General features: G+C 43.7%; 1 protein-coding gene across 7 annotated transcripts in view; it reads left to right on the forward strand.

Annotated features, from left to right (window-relative positions):
• The window catches only part of ARFGEF3 (ARFGEF family member 3), a 185,630-nt gene that overhangs the window by 81,681 nt on the left and 88,366 nt on the right, over positions 1-15,583 (forward strand). For 5 of the 7 annotated variants that reach the window (XM_045058104.1, XM_045058106.1, XM_045058108.1 and 2 more), the window contains 5 exons: positions 447-569; positions 4,260-4,302; positions 6,895-6,973; positions 13,785-13,889; positions 14,777-15,110. In XM_045058104.1, the coding sequence (XP_044914039.1) occupies positions 447-569; positions 4,260-4,302; positions 6,895-6,973; positions 13,785-13,889; positions 14,777-15,110 (684 nt within the window). Of the gene's footprint in view, positions 1-446; positions 570-3,320; positions 3,795-4,259; positions 4,303-6,894; positions 6,974-13,784; positions 13,890-14,776; positions 15,111-15,583 lie in introns of those variants that run through there. The other 2 variants (XM_045058110.1, XM_045058105.1) reach the window with 2 other exon arrangements.

The following is a 15,583-nucleotide window of genomic DNA, read 5'->3' on the forward strand; positions in this document are numbered from 1 at the left end:
CGAATCCAAGATCAAGCTTGTTTACAGTGCAGGAGAAGGGGATTCACTAACCCGTTTCCCACCCTTCATAACTCAGAAGCTCATACATTCCTTTCCTGTTTTGCCATGGAAGGAGCTTTTCCTGATTAATTTCCAGCCACCTGAGTTTGCCCTAGATAGCATTATCTGGCATATCTAAAACTCACTAATTTGCATCTTCCTATGATGCTCAGAATAATAAGCTTCTAAGAGTGGTCATATTTAGGAAAATGTTAGTCTTCCTATAGGCTTAAAAACAGATTTTCCGGGATTGTAAATATTTATAGCACTCATGGATAATTAGTCCTAAAACAGGCTGACTTTCTATTTGAGGAGGATTTAATAGCTTCTCTGGTTAATTCCAAAGCATGTTGGTAATGAACTGTTATCTACAGAGCGTGTGTGTTGCTATCTTATTTCTTTACCAGGTGTGCATTGAGACATACATATGTAGCTGTCACCAGCGTAGTATAAACACGGCTGTGCGGGCAACTCTCAGTCAAATGCTGGGTGACTTGGCTTTACAGTTACGACAAAGGCAGGAAAATACGGTGAGCAATGTTGCCGGTGTCTCTGTGTAACTGCATGCTGTGTGTTCCACATCCTAGACGCTCCCTCCCTCACCCCCTGCCGGGGCTGCTTCCTACTGAAACAGTAGGAAGGGCTTGCTTGGTTTAGAAGAGCATCGATTCATATAAATTAAGCTCTTCAAGTATATTTTTGCCTGTTTAAAGCTTTGAGAGTCGTTTCTCTTTATGGTTTCTACTCTTTTTTTCAGTCGTTCTTTTATAATTCACTTGTCTTTTTAAATCATTTTTTAAAACTCAGATTGAAAGCTTTTATATAAAAACACTGGGCTGATATATTAAGAAGTATCAGAAGTGAATTCAAAATTAGGAAAAGTTAATAGCAGTCAATTACGTGCTTTAAGGTTTGGTGTCTGTGTTTCTCTCTGTTAACTAAAAGATTGTGCGGGGGGAGGGGGGTCCATGCTGGTACCATGGGGGGATTGGGGTGGGGGTGGGGGAGAAGCTGGATTTGACTTCCCTCTGTCATCAAAGCCGGTTAGAGCTTATTGATCCAAACTTGAACAGATTGTCTAAAATGAGCATTCCCGGGAAAAATATAAACGTAGCTGGCTTCTTGTCTATCCTGTCTTTTGGGAATGTTAATGAAGAGATGATTCCTGTTCAAAATAGGTGTGTGGTTGTTTTTTCTAAGTCTGCCTCTGAAGAATTCAGGTGAAACTTCTTTTGAAATCCGCAAGAAGTATTCTGAATTGAACACTTTCTATTTTTTAGAATAAGGAATCTCAGTGGCAGCCTGAAACATCTCATGAGTTAACTTTACAGAAATTAAGGTCTCATGTTTCACTTAAAATCATTTCTAATTTTTACCTTCAGTTATTTTCTAATTTATAGAGTTGAGTGGAACCTTCCAGCTTACCTAGTCAAATTCTTTTAGCCCTCATTTTACAGATGAGGAAGATGAAGCCCAGAGAGGTGAAATTGAAATCTAAAATGAATGAGCTCATCAGTGAAAGAACCATCACTGAACCCCTAGGCTCCTAACTGTGACTGCAACAGCCAGTGTTGAAAATACCACCCTAATCTGAAAAAGCAAATACTGATTTTTTTTTCAATGTTTGCTGTGTCCGAAGCCTAAGTTTCTATTTTAAAAAAATCGTTTTATCTTGACATGACGTTAGCTTACCTTTTGTTAAAAACTACTTCATTTATACTAGGATTTTGAGTATGATAATGTGGGAATAGTAGTTTAAAAGAAATTCACGTTGTAAATGGAAAACATGCTAAGGGAAAAAACATTTAAGAAAAAATTGTTAAAAACACATCTTACTAGAGATAAACCTCAGATGTTGAGAATCTTATATTAATCATACATAGTTCATCCTTGCTAAATGGCAACATGACGAAATACTATATAATACAAATGATGTCTGAATGTCTTAAGAGGAACCATTAAATGAAACTTTGTAATTTCAAAGTGATTTCACTTATGTTAGTTCACTTAATCTTATTTTTAAATTTTTAAGTAGGAAGGTATTTGGTTTCAAGTAAAATGACTTAGCCTGTTAGCTCATGTTGTTCTTCTAGAAGAACGGTAACAGGTAAAGCTGTAGAGGTCTGGATAAAACTTAGATGGTGAGGTGTCTGGCCGGCTCAGTTGGTGGAGTGTGGGACTCTTGATCACAGGGTTATGAGCGTGAGCCCCATGTTGGGTGTAGAGATTGCCTAAAAATAAAATCTTTAAGAAAATAAAAACTGACAGGGTTATCTGCCTCTGTCCCTGGTATTGTATGTCTAACCAGCCCTCTGGTCCTGCTCATCACTGACCATCTGGACTTACCCAGCCTGAGGCAAGATCCCAAATTAGGTGGAAAATTAGTGTTTCCTGTTATTTCCTTTCTATTACTCATGCAGTCCCCGGAGATGTGTCCATGTCCCAGAAAAACAATTCTCAGGATCCTAATATTTGTAGCATTTGTGATGTCAACTAGAGAGAGACAAAAGTTTTGTCAGCTAAGAATGGCGATTAAAGGGAAGAGGTCTATAGGCACAGTGAGGTTCATCCGAAGGAGAGTTTATGTTCTCTCACGGGAACCTCACATTACCTGGGGAAGATATGTAGCATGACCCATCACAGGAAGACATCATGGGCCATATCAGAAGTAGGAAGACTTAAAAACAATGAAAAGAAGATAAATCTAGACTGCCAAAAGCATTAGCATGAAATGTACAGTTAACTCATGAACAACATGGGTTTGAACTGCCTGGGTCTACTAATATACAGATTTTTTCCAAATACAGTACTGCATTTTCTCTTCGTTATGATTTTCTTAATAACACTTTTTTTCTAGCTTACTTTAATATAAGAATACAGAATATAATACGTATAAGATACAAAATATGTGTTAATTCACTTATTTTCGTTACTGGTAAGGCTTCTGGCCAATAATAGGCTGTTAGTGGTCATGTTTTGGGGGAGTCAAAAGTTACACACACATTTTCAGCCATAAGGGGTGATTGGTACTCCCAACCGCCATATTGTTCAAGGGTCCAACTGTATCTTTAACCTAAAGTCTATCCCCACTCCCAGGAAAGATTATGCAGTTTGATTTTGTATCATCAGGATCCCGGAGTTATTATCAAGCTTTGTTATTGAATTATTTAGATGATGAAAGCCATTGTGAAATTTCAAGTTACTAATTTCAAAAAGCAAAAATGCCTCACGTAAATTCTTAAGGGGTAGGTGGTAGTGTTTCTCTTGTCCTTTAAAAACGATTCAGATGTATTTCCTCCAGAAAATGCTGTTGTACACTTGTATTTAGCCACTTACTGAGCTGTAGACATTGACATGGCATTTCACAATGAATGCTATGGAAGCAGCTGAGCTTTCAAATTGAGGAACAAAGAATAGGAAAGATGTGTGCCTGTAACAAGTTTAAAAAACAAAACAGTGCCCTGGGATGATTTACAAGTCTGGTAGTTGATTAGCTTGAAAATGCTCTCTTCTTTTCCAGTGCTCAGATGTGGGGAGACCTAAGAGGCTTCTACTCTCCTTTTAGTAGTCACTAAATCCTCTTTGCAATAGGAAGTGAGCCTAATTAATAGTAAACGTCTTTCCCTTCCTGTTCTCCCCTCCCCCAAGGTTTTGTCTCTACCCCGATAGTTCTACACCTGCCTAGCCACAGCCCAGAGCGGCTGGTCTGGTCAGACAACAGTTGGAAGTTAATATGCTCCCCCATCAAATAGGAAGTAAGTGCTTCTGACCAGCAGTCATCTTTGAACCTGTATTTTAAAGTTCAGAAACCTGATCCTTCTTATTATTAAGAGTCTGTATTCATTAGGTGCCAATCAAAGTGTAATCTGTGACCTTGGGACAAACTGTACAAAGGAAACCTGTTTACATAGGTATGGCTCTAAGTCCCAGCTCAGCACCCTGGAATCATAAATAAAGTGCATAACGGGCTTAAATTTCTGGGAAGACTGTGGACTCTTGAATGAACTATTTTTGGAACTGATGAGCTCGGTTCCAGACATCAGAGTCTTTTCACAAATACCATGAGTAATGCTATCAAGACCTGGAGGGTGCACTTAGGTAAGTTAGTTGAGCCCCAGAGCGCTCAGAATGACATTTGTTTCCTAAAATTTTCCATTGCCTAAGAGTCAGAAATTGTCATGCCTGAATCTCCTAATTGTTCTGTGTGTCTCTCTCACTAGATTATTGAAAACCCGGATGTCCCACAGGAATTCAGGAATCAAGGTATTGGATTCGATTTTTGCTAGTGCGATTTAAGAAGCGGGTGCCAACTGTGTGCTTGGCACTGGGGGTGTAAAGATGAGTGGGAGCTCCCAGGTTAGTTCACCGTTCTCGGAGGTTCGGCTTACCTTTGCCTTACTGGCAATTCATTAGCTGTTACTTAATCTCCCTTCTGTCCCTGCACCCCATGCCAGCTACACCTCTTTCTGTACCAAGCATCCGAAGGATATTAATTCTTCATACATCTTCCTGTTGGAGCCTAGGTTTTTGTTGTCGTTGCTGTTCTCCTTGAAGTCGGGTTTATTCACTGGTAAAATGAGAATTGGACGGAAGGTTATGGAAACCTGACTGGCACAGGGTTATTGCACCAGAAGTAAGTTTATGAAGTGCCATTTTTTTGATATATATAAAAAGGAACCTCACAGGGAGTCTTACAGGACAGACAGCTCAGTTTAAATAACAGACGAGGGGCGCCTGGGTGGCTCAGTTGGGTAAGCGTCCGACTTCAGCTCAGGTCACGATCTCGCGGTCCGTGAGTTCGAGCCCCGCCTCGGGCTCTGGGCTGATGGCTCAGAGCCTGGAGCCTGTTTCCGATTCTGTGTCTCCCTCTCTCTCTGCCCCTCCCCCGTTCATGCTCTGTCTCTCTCTGTCCCAAAAATAAATAAAAACGTTAAAAAAAAATTTTAAAAATAAATAAATAAATAAATAAATAAATAAATAAATAACAGATGAAATCAAGGTAGGGAATTTCCTTCTGACCCAGAGGAAAAGGAAAAACAAAGGTCTACATAAAATTGCCAAGCAGTTGGTTTTTTGTTTTTGTTTTTAGTTTGGTGGTATTGTTTTCTGAAAGAGGTATGAAATATCCAAATTATCTCATTAAAACAAAATTGAGCTATATTTGAAAACCTGCTTTTCTTTGATATTTTCGCTTGTTCATAATAAGAAAAGGGGAGGAGAGGATGAAAAGGGGAACGGAAGGGACAGAGAGAAACAGCCAAGCAGCCACAATTAAGAGAAACGGTGAAGGAAGGAAATGAGAAAGATGTCAAGCCATCTCTGCAGGCATTGCTTGAGCATCATGTTGTTTTGTGTATTTATTTTCATGTTTGTTTGTTTTTTTCTTTTTTGGGGGGGGAGGGGCAGAGAGAGAAGAGGACAGAGGATCGGAAGCAGGCTCTGTGCTGACATCAGAGAGCCCAATGCAGGGCACAAACGAGCTGAGCTCAAGTGGGCGCTCAACCCACTGAGCCACCCAGGCGCCCCGAGCGTGTTGTTTTAATCGCCCCTTGCTCCGTTCTCAGGCCACAGACCCACCGGAATGTGCGTCAGCATCTTGCCACCTGTGGAAGCTCCCAGGGACCAGCCCCACCCAACTCTTTCCCTCTTTGGGCAATTGCCGCTCCCATAAAATCTTTGCTTTGGTTTCATAAGCCAAAAAAAGAGGTTCAAGTCCTCTTGGTCAAAGACAGATCTTTAAAAATACACATCAGTTAAAAATGAACGGACTCACTGACGTTTACCTAAACCTGAGTTTTGGGGCTACTTACGGTTTTATTTGTTTGTAACTGTGTCTTGTCACAGTACCTTGTGTACCTTGTACACTGTACCTTGTCACTTCTCAGGTTTTCTGTCTGCATCGAAGGTCATGAATTCTGACGATTAGCCGTTTCTCTTCCATGTCCCCCTCCAACTTTATGGTCTTTTCCTCTCTTATGCTCGCGCCCTTTTCCTCCATTTTCCTCGACCTCGTGGTCATTGTTTCCTCTATACATTCATCAAATACTTAGCTGCATTTGTATAGCTCTTTAAAGGCGTCCGTTACAGGCAAAGCAAATGCTTCCACTTGTTACTGCACTTGGCCCAACAATTCTGTGAGGTTGGGATCGTTTGTCCCCGTTCTGCCAAAGGGAAAACCAGAGCTTACCTGAGCTCACGCGCTCAGCAAGTTGTGGACCAGTACTTGAGCAGACTCTAAATGCCAGCCTTTTTTCCAGTACATTCAGTGCTTCCGTGGGAGTTGGTTGCTGGTTTCTGGACATGAATATGTTTGGAGGGAAAATAATTTCTTCCGACATTGGTTGCTCCGTTAACAACCCTGTGCCCTGAGGATGCGAGACGAATAGTACAAGTGGTGAAGATGATGACTAAGTTATTGTGCCCTCTTTCCCGAGTTCCTTAGTTTCTTCCGCGCGGCCACATTTCTCCCTTTGATACCACTCAAGTGTGGTCAAATGACCCAGAAATTCCAAAGGTCAGAATAAGCGATACATGGGTAGTCTGCTGGCCTAAATATTGAGAAAATCGTGGTCAGTTGTGTTGTTTCTTAATCAAAGTATCTTTTGTTAAGTGCGAATGAGTCTTACGCATGATAGGAAACATCTGTCATTTTCTTAACTGTATTTTCAGTATTCTACTTCAGAAATGAATACTTATATTTTCTATGATGATTCTGGTGACCTAAGGCAGGCTCAGCATCCGAACACCACCTTTTTGTTCCCAAACACATCAAAAGCCGAGGATGGGAAGGACTGTTGGGGAAGCTTCTAGTGCCCTCTGCCAATGTCTAATGCTTATAACCTCTTCTGTTTGAAGGGTCAACAGTTGAGTCCCTTTGTGATGACCTTGTCTCTGTGCTCACCGTTCTGTGTGAGAAGCTACAAGCCGCCATCAAGTAAGTGCCTTCAACACTGGTGTTCTTATTCATCGGTGGCCCGTTTCTGAGGTAACTTTGGTCTACAGAATCACTTCAGATTGCAGATTATAGGGACGATGGTTCCCCCCATTGGTATTCACCTGTCATTCCTGAGAAATATATTCAGTGACTTTGGGCAAGCCCGCATTATCAAAGACCATGACTGAAGGATATCATTTTCTCGGGAGAAATGGGAAAACAATAGCTTGCAAAGAAGAGTTGATCTCTCGAGCAAGGAGCTGAGGGAGAAGAATGTTGGCTGACAGGTAGTTGGTGTGACAAAGCTAGTTGACGTAACCCAGTTGTGTGACTCTAAATAGTCTTCTCACCACCCTGCGCTATGCTTTTCTCCTCTGTTAAAGGGCAAGGGTGCCCTGTAGGGTCTTTCTGTATTTCTTCTAACATTTCCTGAGCCTGTGAGCTCACCTGCCATATCTCTGAAAAGAACACATTGCTCTCATCTTTTTTTGCATGCCAGTTTAATCATTGATAATTAGGTCATATAGATGGTATCCACGGCTCCAACTCTCCAGGCAGTAGGTTAATAAGTTAACTTATACGTTTCTAGTAAAGCCAAATTGTAAAAGGACTAGACTTTCCAAGATGAGATGAAAAGTCTCTACCAGCTACATACATAGTTAATTGCAAACTCCCACAACACAGGAAGATTCTGAAATGCCCTTTGAGTTATGAAAGACACTTTCATTTACTAGTAACTAGAGTACTTGAGAATTCAAAGAACTTTTACTTAAAAATTTTTATATATAGTGAAAAGTTGGGAGATAGAGTCTACTTGAAATGTTAATGAGGCCTCTCACTTTGTTGGAAAAACTGCAGAAACTTGTTGACTTGTTCATTTTTGTTTCTTTTCTAATAAACTCGGGATTTTTAAGAGCTAAACTTAGAATGACTCGTTGAGGTTTTTGCCTAGTGGTCTCTACATAGTGTATCCATCGTTCCTCTAGGTCACCTGTGCCTGCACGTATTTTAATGTTAATTAATTTATTTTTTTTAATTTTTTTAAATCTTTATTTTTGAGAGAGAGCAAGAGAGCATGAGCAGGGGAGGGGCAGAGACAGAAGGAGACACAGAATCCGAAGCAGGCTCCAGGCTCTGAGCTGTCAGCACAGAGCCCGACACGGGGCTCAAACTCACAAACTGTGAGATCGTGACCTGAACCGAAGTCAGACGCCTAACTGACTGAGCCACCCAGGCACCCCAATGTTAATTTATTTTTGACAGAGGATCTGAAGCAGGCTCTTTGCTGACAGCAGACAGCCTAATGCAATGCGGGGCTCAAGCTCATGAACCACAAGATCATGACCTGAGCCGAAGTCAGATGCTTAGCTGACTGAGCCACCCAGGCGCCCCTGCACCTTTTGCACATTTTGACCAAATTAAGCTCTCTTCATGTTAGGCACTTAAACAGTGAAGAGATCTATTTAATCCATAGGTAATACAAGCCAAAAAGCAAAGCACTTCTTCCAGAGCCCCACCCTCAAGCCTCTCTCACCCTGGACTCTAGACAGCACATTATTTTTCCTCAGAAGGGATGGGCCTGACAGCAGATGGCATGTGTAGATGGCTTCTCCTGTACTCTGCTCAGGTCCCCATCTTTCCTAACCACGGAGAGTTGGGGCAGGAGGCCTGAGGCTCGGATTGTTACCCTAACCTGAAGGCTCTGACACCAACTACCGTAACCCCGTCTGTGAAGTCCCCATGTGACCCGATCGCCTTGGGAGAGTTTCACGTTATGCCTATCCTTTATGATTTTAATCACCCTCCTTCACTCTTAACAGGGTCCTGGCTGGGATAGCTTATATATTCACTCTACCTGTTTGTGACCAGGGTTTAGATTTCTTCTAGTGCTCACTCCTCCCCACCCCTGCCTAGCTCCTCTCCCCCATAGCAGAGCCAGCTGTTATATCAGAGCTGGGATATGTTTCTCATTGGCTTGTTTTCTCCTAAAATACAATCACGTATGGTGGTTAACCACTATTGGCTCAACTACGTTATCTTTGGTGGTTTAGCTGGATAAAACCCTGTTCTGCTCTTTACTAGCTCTTGGGCAGAGCTCTCAACTACCATAAGCTTATGTATCCTAAGCTTAAATATCCTAAGCCTAAATAAAATAGTTAATATATTATTTACTATTAATATATCATTTATTGTTTTCTTTTATGTAATATAATATTAGTAATATAAACTATATTAGGGTTTTTGTAAGGATCAAATGAGAATATTTGCTTAAAAGAGAGTTGATGCCCAGTAGCCAAAAATTACCTGAGGTTAGCAGAATTAGGTTTATTACCTGTAATAATAAGGGAGTCTGTATACTATGGGGAGCCAATGGTATCCAGTCAAAGGATTTTAGGAGAGACTGCTATAGGATCAGAATCAGAGTTAGGTGATTTGGAGTGGGTTAAAGGAAATGAGGGTCTGTTCAAGGATTGAGTGCTGTCAGAAAGTAGGGGCAATCCTGGTATGGGGCATCTTAGTTTTTATCAAGCTGTTGGTGGAGGGGGGCAGATTGGAGCCAGCCAATGGCCTCATTGTAGAAGAAGCAAAAGTCACTCCTAGGGGAGGATGACATTTGGTCTTTTTTGTGGTTTGTACAGAATTCTTTTTAAATCTTCATTCAAGCCTGTTTGTAGATTGGCTCGCCTCTTATTCTGTCACCATCGTGGAGAATCTTCATCTGATATTAACATCCTATGAAGTTGTTTATGTTCACCAGGGGAACACCGCAGCTCACTGACAGCAACCAGGCGGTTTCCCGCTGTCAAAGATGCTGCTTCTCCTATCCCACCCACTTAGGTCTTAGCAGGAAATAAAACAAAGGCCATCAAAACTCTGAAAAATTTAAAGACTATGTTCATTACTTTGCAGGCAAGGAAAAACAAATAAGCTCAACATTTTTTCCCTGAGTGGTTTGCTAAGGGAAGACTAAGGTTTTAAGTGCTAGAAAAGCTCGAGGTAGTTATGTCATTAATAATTAAAAAGTAGCCACCAAGAAAAATCAGAACAAATCTGTCGATCTATAAATGAAAGCTTTAAAACATACCATTGTTCACTGGTCAGCAAAGAGTCTTCAGCTGAGTCCAGTAAGGGCTTGAAGTTCATGGTTCTTTAAAACCTGGATGTCTAGGGGCGCCTGGGTGGCTCTGTAAATTAAGCATCCAACTTTAGCTCAGGTCATGATCTCATGGTTCATGGGTTCGGGCCCCGCACTGGGCTCTGTGCTGACAGCTCAGTGCCTGGAGCCTACTTCAGATTCTGTGTCTCCCTCTCTCTCTGTCCCTCTCCCACTCATACTCTGTCTCTCTCTCTCAAAAATAAATAAAACATTAAAAATTTTTTTAAAAAACCTGGATGTCTCTAACATCAGCCCTAGGGACCTCCATCTGTAGAGTGACCATATGACCTAGTTTATCTGGGGGAGTCCTAGGTTATATCTGCTGTAATTATTATAGAGATTCAATATTGGTATCTTCTAGGAAGTATTGGGACAAATGGAATTTTTTATGGATAAATATTTGCAATATTTACAACATTCCATGACTTAAAGTGGACTTTCATTGGGAAAAGTAATTCATGTGACACATACATGTTTTTTCTAGGATTTCTCATTAGTCATTGGCTTAAAGATGGCTTTAGGCATGTCATTATGAAGCCTAACGGTTTTTATAGGATTCTCATAGTCTTGCTTGGTTTTTCAATGCATTTCCCCAGTTATCATTCTGCCTCTGGAGCCTGTTCACCGTGTTTGAGTATAGTCTTTCGCCTCATGATTCCATTACCCCAAGATGAGGGTTCTGTTGCCAAGGACGCTGGGGTGCCCCACGCTCAGTGCCGTGTAAATGGAAGACCTATAAGGCCACCTGGTCAGATAGGACTATGCTCTTGGTTGCTTTCAGTCTGGTGGTTCTGTTTATTCTTCTTGTCAAGTTTTCATGCCTTTTGCAATTTCTTCTGATTTTTCTCCCTCGACTCCTCTCATTTCTACTAGCTAAACTTCTTATTCTCCCACCTTCTAAATATCCTCTTCCTCCGAAATCACACTGTGGCCACTACTTCTCCTCAACGACCATTTCCAAAATCAACGCCCGAATACCTCGCAGGGCTTTCGCTCTGTCAGGGTATGTATTCATGGTATGTTCAGTCTCGGGGGAGGATTCACAAAACGCGTCCAGGTACACAGAACAACTCACATGTCTTGGAGATGCGTTATTCATAGAACTCTGTATTAGGCACGTCGAGTTACATGGTGCTTTTTAAATCCAAGAGTTTTGGGAAGGATAATTGGGCTCATAAAGATATGTATTCATTCTTTGCCTGTTGGTCTCCGACCAACCTCTCCCTACCCCCCTCTCTTCCCAGTACCGGGTGTCAGAGAGGGCTCTACACCAAAGCATTCTCAGAATCAATGAGGCAAGGCCAAGTGTCCGTATCATGCGTTTAATTCCATTCTACTTCTCACACAATTACTTGATTCCCTCTCTCCTTTTTCTAACTAAATTAGAACCACCTCAAAGGGAGGTAAGGTCAAAATGACTGATAATTTAAAAAAAAAAAAAAAATTAAGAACTCCGGAGATCCAGAACATGCCGTCAGATTACCCTTGCAGCCGCCTTGCCGGGACGGCTGGTTGCTCAGCCTTCACGGCCCACTGGCCCACTCACGGGAGTTGCTCCCCGTGGATCTTGAGCCTGGGAAGAAATTCAGAGATGAGCAGCAAATGGAACCCAGCCAACACTCAACCTGCCAGCCATGAAATGCTCAAACAGAAGACCAGGCCAAGGGACCCACCACCCTCCTAAGCAGGCAGATCGTTCCTTGTGTGTTTTGAAAGAGTTGGCTGGTTTCTGGGCTTCTCTCTGCCTTGTGCTTTTCACATATTTGTGTGTCTACGGTCAGACAAATAAGAAACGCACACACTGTGCACACGCATATGTGGATCTAGCAAGGGGCACGTGTGGAATTCGCTTACATTTCAGACAGCTCCTTTAATGACGTGACTCATGTGAGGCACGGGCACCCGTTTTTCCAGACTGTCGCAGCCCACAGAAAAGCTGCCGCGTTCGGTCTCCAAGGAGACTCCCAGGCCAGTTACCTTGGCAACGCATCCTGTCTGTCATGGGGTCTGATTACTTGAGCTTGCGATATTGCTGTGGCACACCCTGTAGATACTCATAGGAGCCTTAACTGTCCAGACAAGTCCTCCAAGACCCTTTCTGATCTGACCCCTGCCACCACTCGCGTCCTGCCTCTTGCTGATGGTATCTTCACACTTCGCTCCAACCACAGACTACCACCACCCTTTCCCCTGTGCTCTACACACACCGTCTCCCCCACGCTGCCAGGCAAGACTCCTACTTGAACTTCAGGTCTCCGTTAAGATACCACTTCCTTTAGAAATTTCTTTCTGGCTCTTTCTAAGGATTCGATGCCACTCCTGTGCTCTCGTTAGAACCTTGTGTTTAAATCATTCACCTGTAGCACTTCCTCCACAGTGCTTTACCCACTTGTTTACTTGTCTCTCTAGTCTCTTGTCTCTCTAGTCTAGTCTAGACTCTAGAGAGTCTCTGGTCTCTTCTAACGAAGGATGTGCTCTTCCTGCCAGGAACGAGGTCTTGCTCAGAAGGGTAGGGAAGCATGTGGGTGTAGGAGTATGGAAACCAAAAGTCCTGACCTGGCCCCAAAATGGCTACGTATGTCTTGCCTTTCTTATTCTTCCTCCAACCACCACCTTCCTCTTGGCAAATGGTAATAAGTTTCGTGGAAACTCAGCCTTTACCCATCTCTTCTTCCCCACTTAGGGGGTGTGGTAGAGCACATCCAAATATGAGCGGAGTTCCCTTCTTCAGGATAATGGCATTAGCATTCGGATTACTCACTATCTGAATCATTGCACAGTTCTCTTTGGACGAGGAGATGATCAGAGTTTGCTGTAAAGGGCCGCATACTGCCTCTGCCTCTGCTCACTGTTCATTTCTGTTACTGTTCTGTAACCTTTAAAAACGTGAAAAGCATGTCTGGTTCATGAGGCCATGGGCAGGATTTTGCCTTTGGCGTATAGCTCGCCAGCCAGCTTGATGTCAGTTTTGCAGAGACCGATCGCCAAGGTATCTAACACAGCGCTTAAACCAGGGACCCACGGGCCCCTCTCTTGCAATCCTTGCTCTTGGGTCTGTGCAACCTTTCTCCCTTTGACAGTTGTGTGTGTATGTGCCCTTCTGGAGTTTGGGACTGGTGCTAACTTCTCTTCCTTCCTGTCTCAGGGTTCTAGTCTGCCTGTCCCTGGTGTTGCCTTTCCCTGCCACCACCAGCCGCCCCCCCCCCACCCCCCGCCACCGTCCTGGGAGTTATATGAACTGAGGGCACGAAGCTTCCTTTTGGCATTTATTTACTTTATGTTATGAGAAAAGAGACACAACCAAAGATTTTTCAAAGCAAAGTTCCTCCTTTTATTTCTGACCATTCCCTTCCAGGATTCCAGGATTCTTGAATGAATTCTCTTCAAAGTATCATATGTCTGTAGTAAATGTGTGCTTGAACATTAAATTCTTCCTGATTCCGGTTCTGATGTATGTTCTAACGTACCAGGGGTTCGGACTCCCAACGTATAAATTTGGAGGGGGATACAATTCAACCCATAATGCCAACCGCCCCCCCCCCAAATTAAGACTTCTCTAACGCCTGCTATTTTTCCAAGCGTTTCCCACACATCACCTTTTCAATTTTGCCCTTACCTGGCATGCGTCTGCACGCTGATTTTGTTCTTCCGTAGCGACCAGCAGCAGCTACAGCTCCTGTACTCCGAGTGCATCCTGTCCGTGCTCAGCAGCTCCTCCCCCTCCATGCACCTGCACAGAGGTTTCACAGACCTGATCTGGTGAGCACCCGTCCTCGCACCCCCAACCCCAACTCGAGCGTTCTCCCCTTCTAGCCGTGCGTGTGGGTCCCCTCCCATGGCATCCGTGACCTACCGGTCATCTCGCCCGTGGGCACGTGCTTTAGAAAGCAGGGAAATTGTTTTGCTTGCAGGCACTAGACCAGGATAGAGAGAAGCTTATGATTTTTTTTTTTTTTTATAAAATAGGTTTCCGGGGCCCTCTTGCATTTTGTTGACACCACGGGATCGTGAGACTCAGGAAGGAGGGGATTGTTTTCTAGGTTACCGGTCTATCCTAAAAGTATGCGAAGGCACCAGAAGGTTGCACAGGGGGGCAAGAGCGACTGAGTGTTATTCTTAGCCCTTCCGTGGTACATTCTCCATCTCAACGTGCAGACGAGTCACTTAATTATAGCCAGAGGTACACACAAGTGACAGGGCCCGCAGGCAGCCAGCTAGTTACTGTGGGTTCCGGGGCTTTTCCACAGGGAGGAAATCGAATGATGTGACAGTACCATGTGTCAGAATTTCAAATTAACTTCTGAAATTAGAAGTAGAAATAATTTTGTTATTTATAGTAAAATGAGTCACTCTGACGAAGCCATTTAGCATGTTGAGTCCGTTTCTTTACGTAAGACAGTTTCTTAATACTTCTCCCGGGATTTTCTTTAGTCAGTTCTGCCTGGAGTTCCGAGAAAAAGTATTCTCTTCGTATACCTACAAGTGACGGAGAGACGCGGAAAACTGAGGCAGGACATTAGCCAAAAAGAGGGGCAGTAAAGAACCCAACTCGTACCAGCCATTTTTGTGGTATCAGGGGTAATATTCGCAGTTTATCATTTCGGCTTGTCGCGGAACGGATGTTTCCTCCTCCTGTGTCTTCCCAGGAAGAACCTTTGCCCTGCTCTCATCGTGATCCTGGGGAATCCAATTCATGACAAAACCATCACCTCCGCTCACAGCAGCAGTGGCGGTGCGGGCGTCGAGTCGGACTCTGCATCTCCGGGAGTTTCCGACCACGGCCGGGGGTCGGGCTGCTCCTCCACGGCGCCAGCCCTGAGCGGGCCGGTGGCTCGGACCATTTACTACATCGCGGCCGAGCTGGTCCGGCTGGTGGGGTCGGTGGACTCCATGAAGCCCGTGCTCCAGTCCCTGTATCACCGGGTGCTGCTCTATCCGCCACCCCAGCACCGGGTGGAAGCCATCAAAATCATGAAAGAGGTAAGGAGGCCCCGAAGAACGCCACCGTGCTGGCCAGATGGCGGGAGGCGTTATCTGCACATTGCGTCTTACACGCAGAAAGCACTCGGAAAATGTTTGCCAGGCACCTGCTCAAACTTACTTGTTACTACGTGGTATCCAGTCACGGGCAGCATCTTTAGGACGGGGGCGTGTATCCATGTGTTGGGAGCCCGGGGAAGGAGGGGTCGATGGGTGCTGACCGATGCAAAGCCATTGATAATTCACACTGCAGGCATCTGACCGGGCCCCGGGCTGATTTCATCCCCTTCCCTTAGGGGCTGTTTGTGCAGCTATATGTGTTTATTCCCTTTTGCCAAAATTGGATTTCCAAGTGATTTTCTACTCATGTTGTATATTATCCAAAAACAAAACAAAACAAAACAAAACAAAACCATTACTAATCTCTGACTATTAAAAGGAATCCCTTGGCCTCATTCCTTCTTAGGCCTCAT

The sequence above is a fragment of the Felis catus genome, chromosome B2 (assembly GCF_018350175.1).
Source record: "Felis catus isolate Fca126 chromosome B2, F.catus_Fca126_mat1.0, whole genome shotgun sequence".
NCBI classification, from domain to species: domain Eukaryota; kingdom Metazoa; phylum Chordata; class Mammalia; order Carnivora; family Felidae; genus Felis; species Felis catus.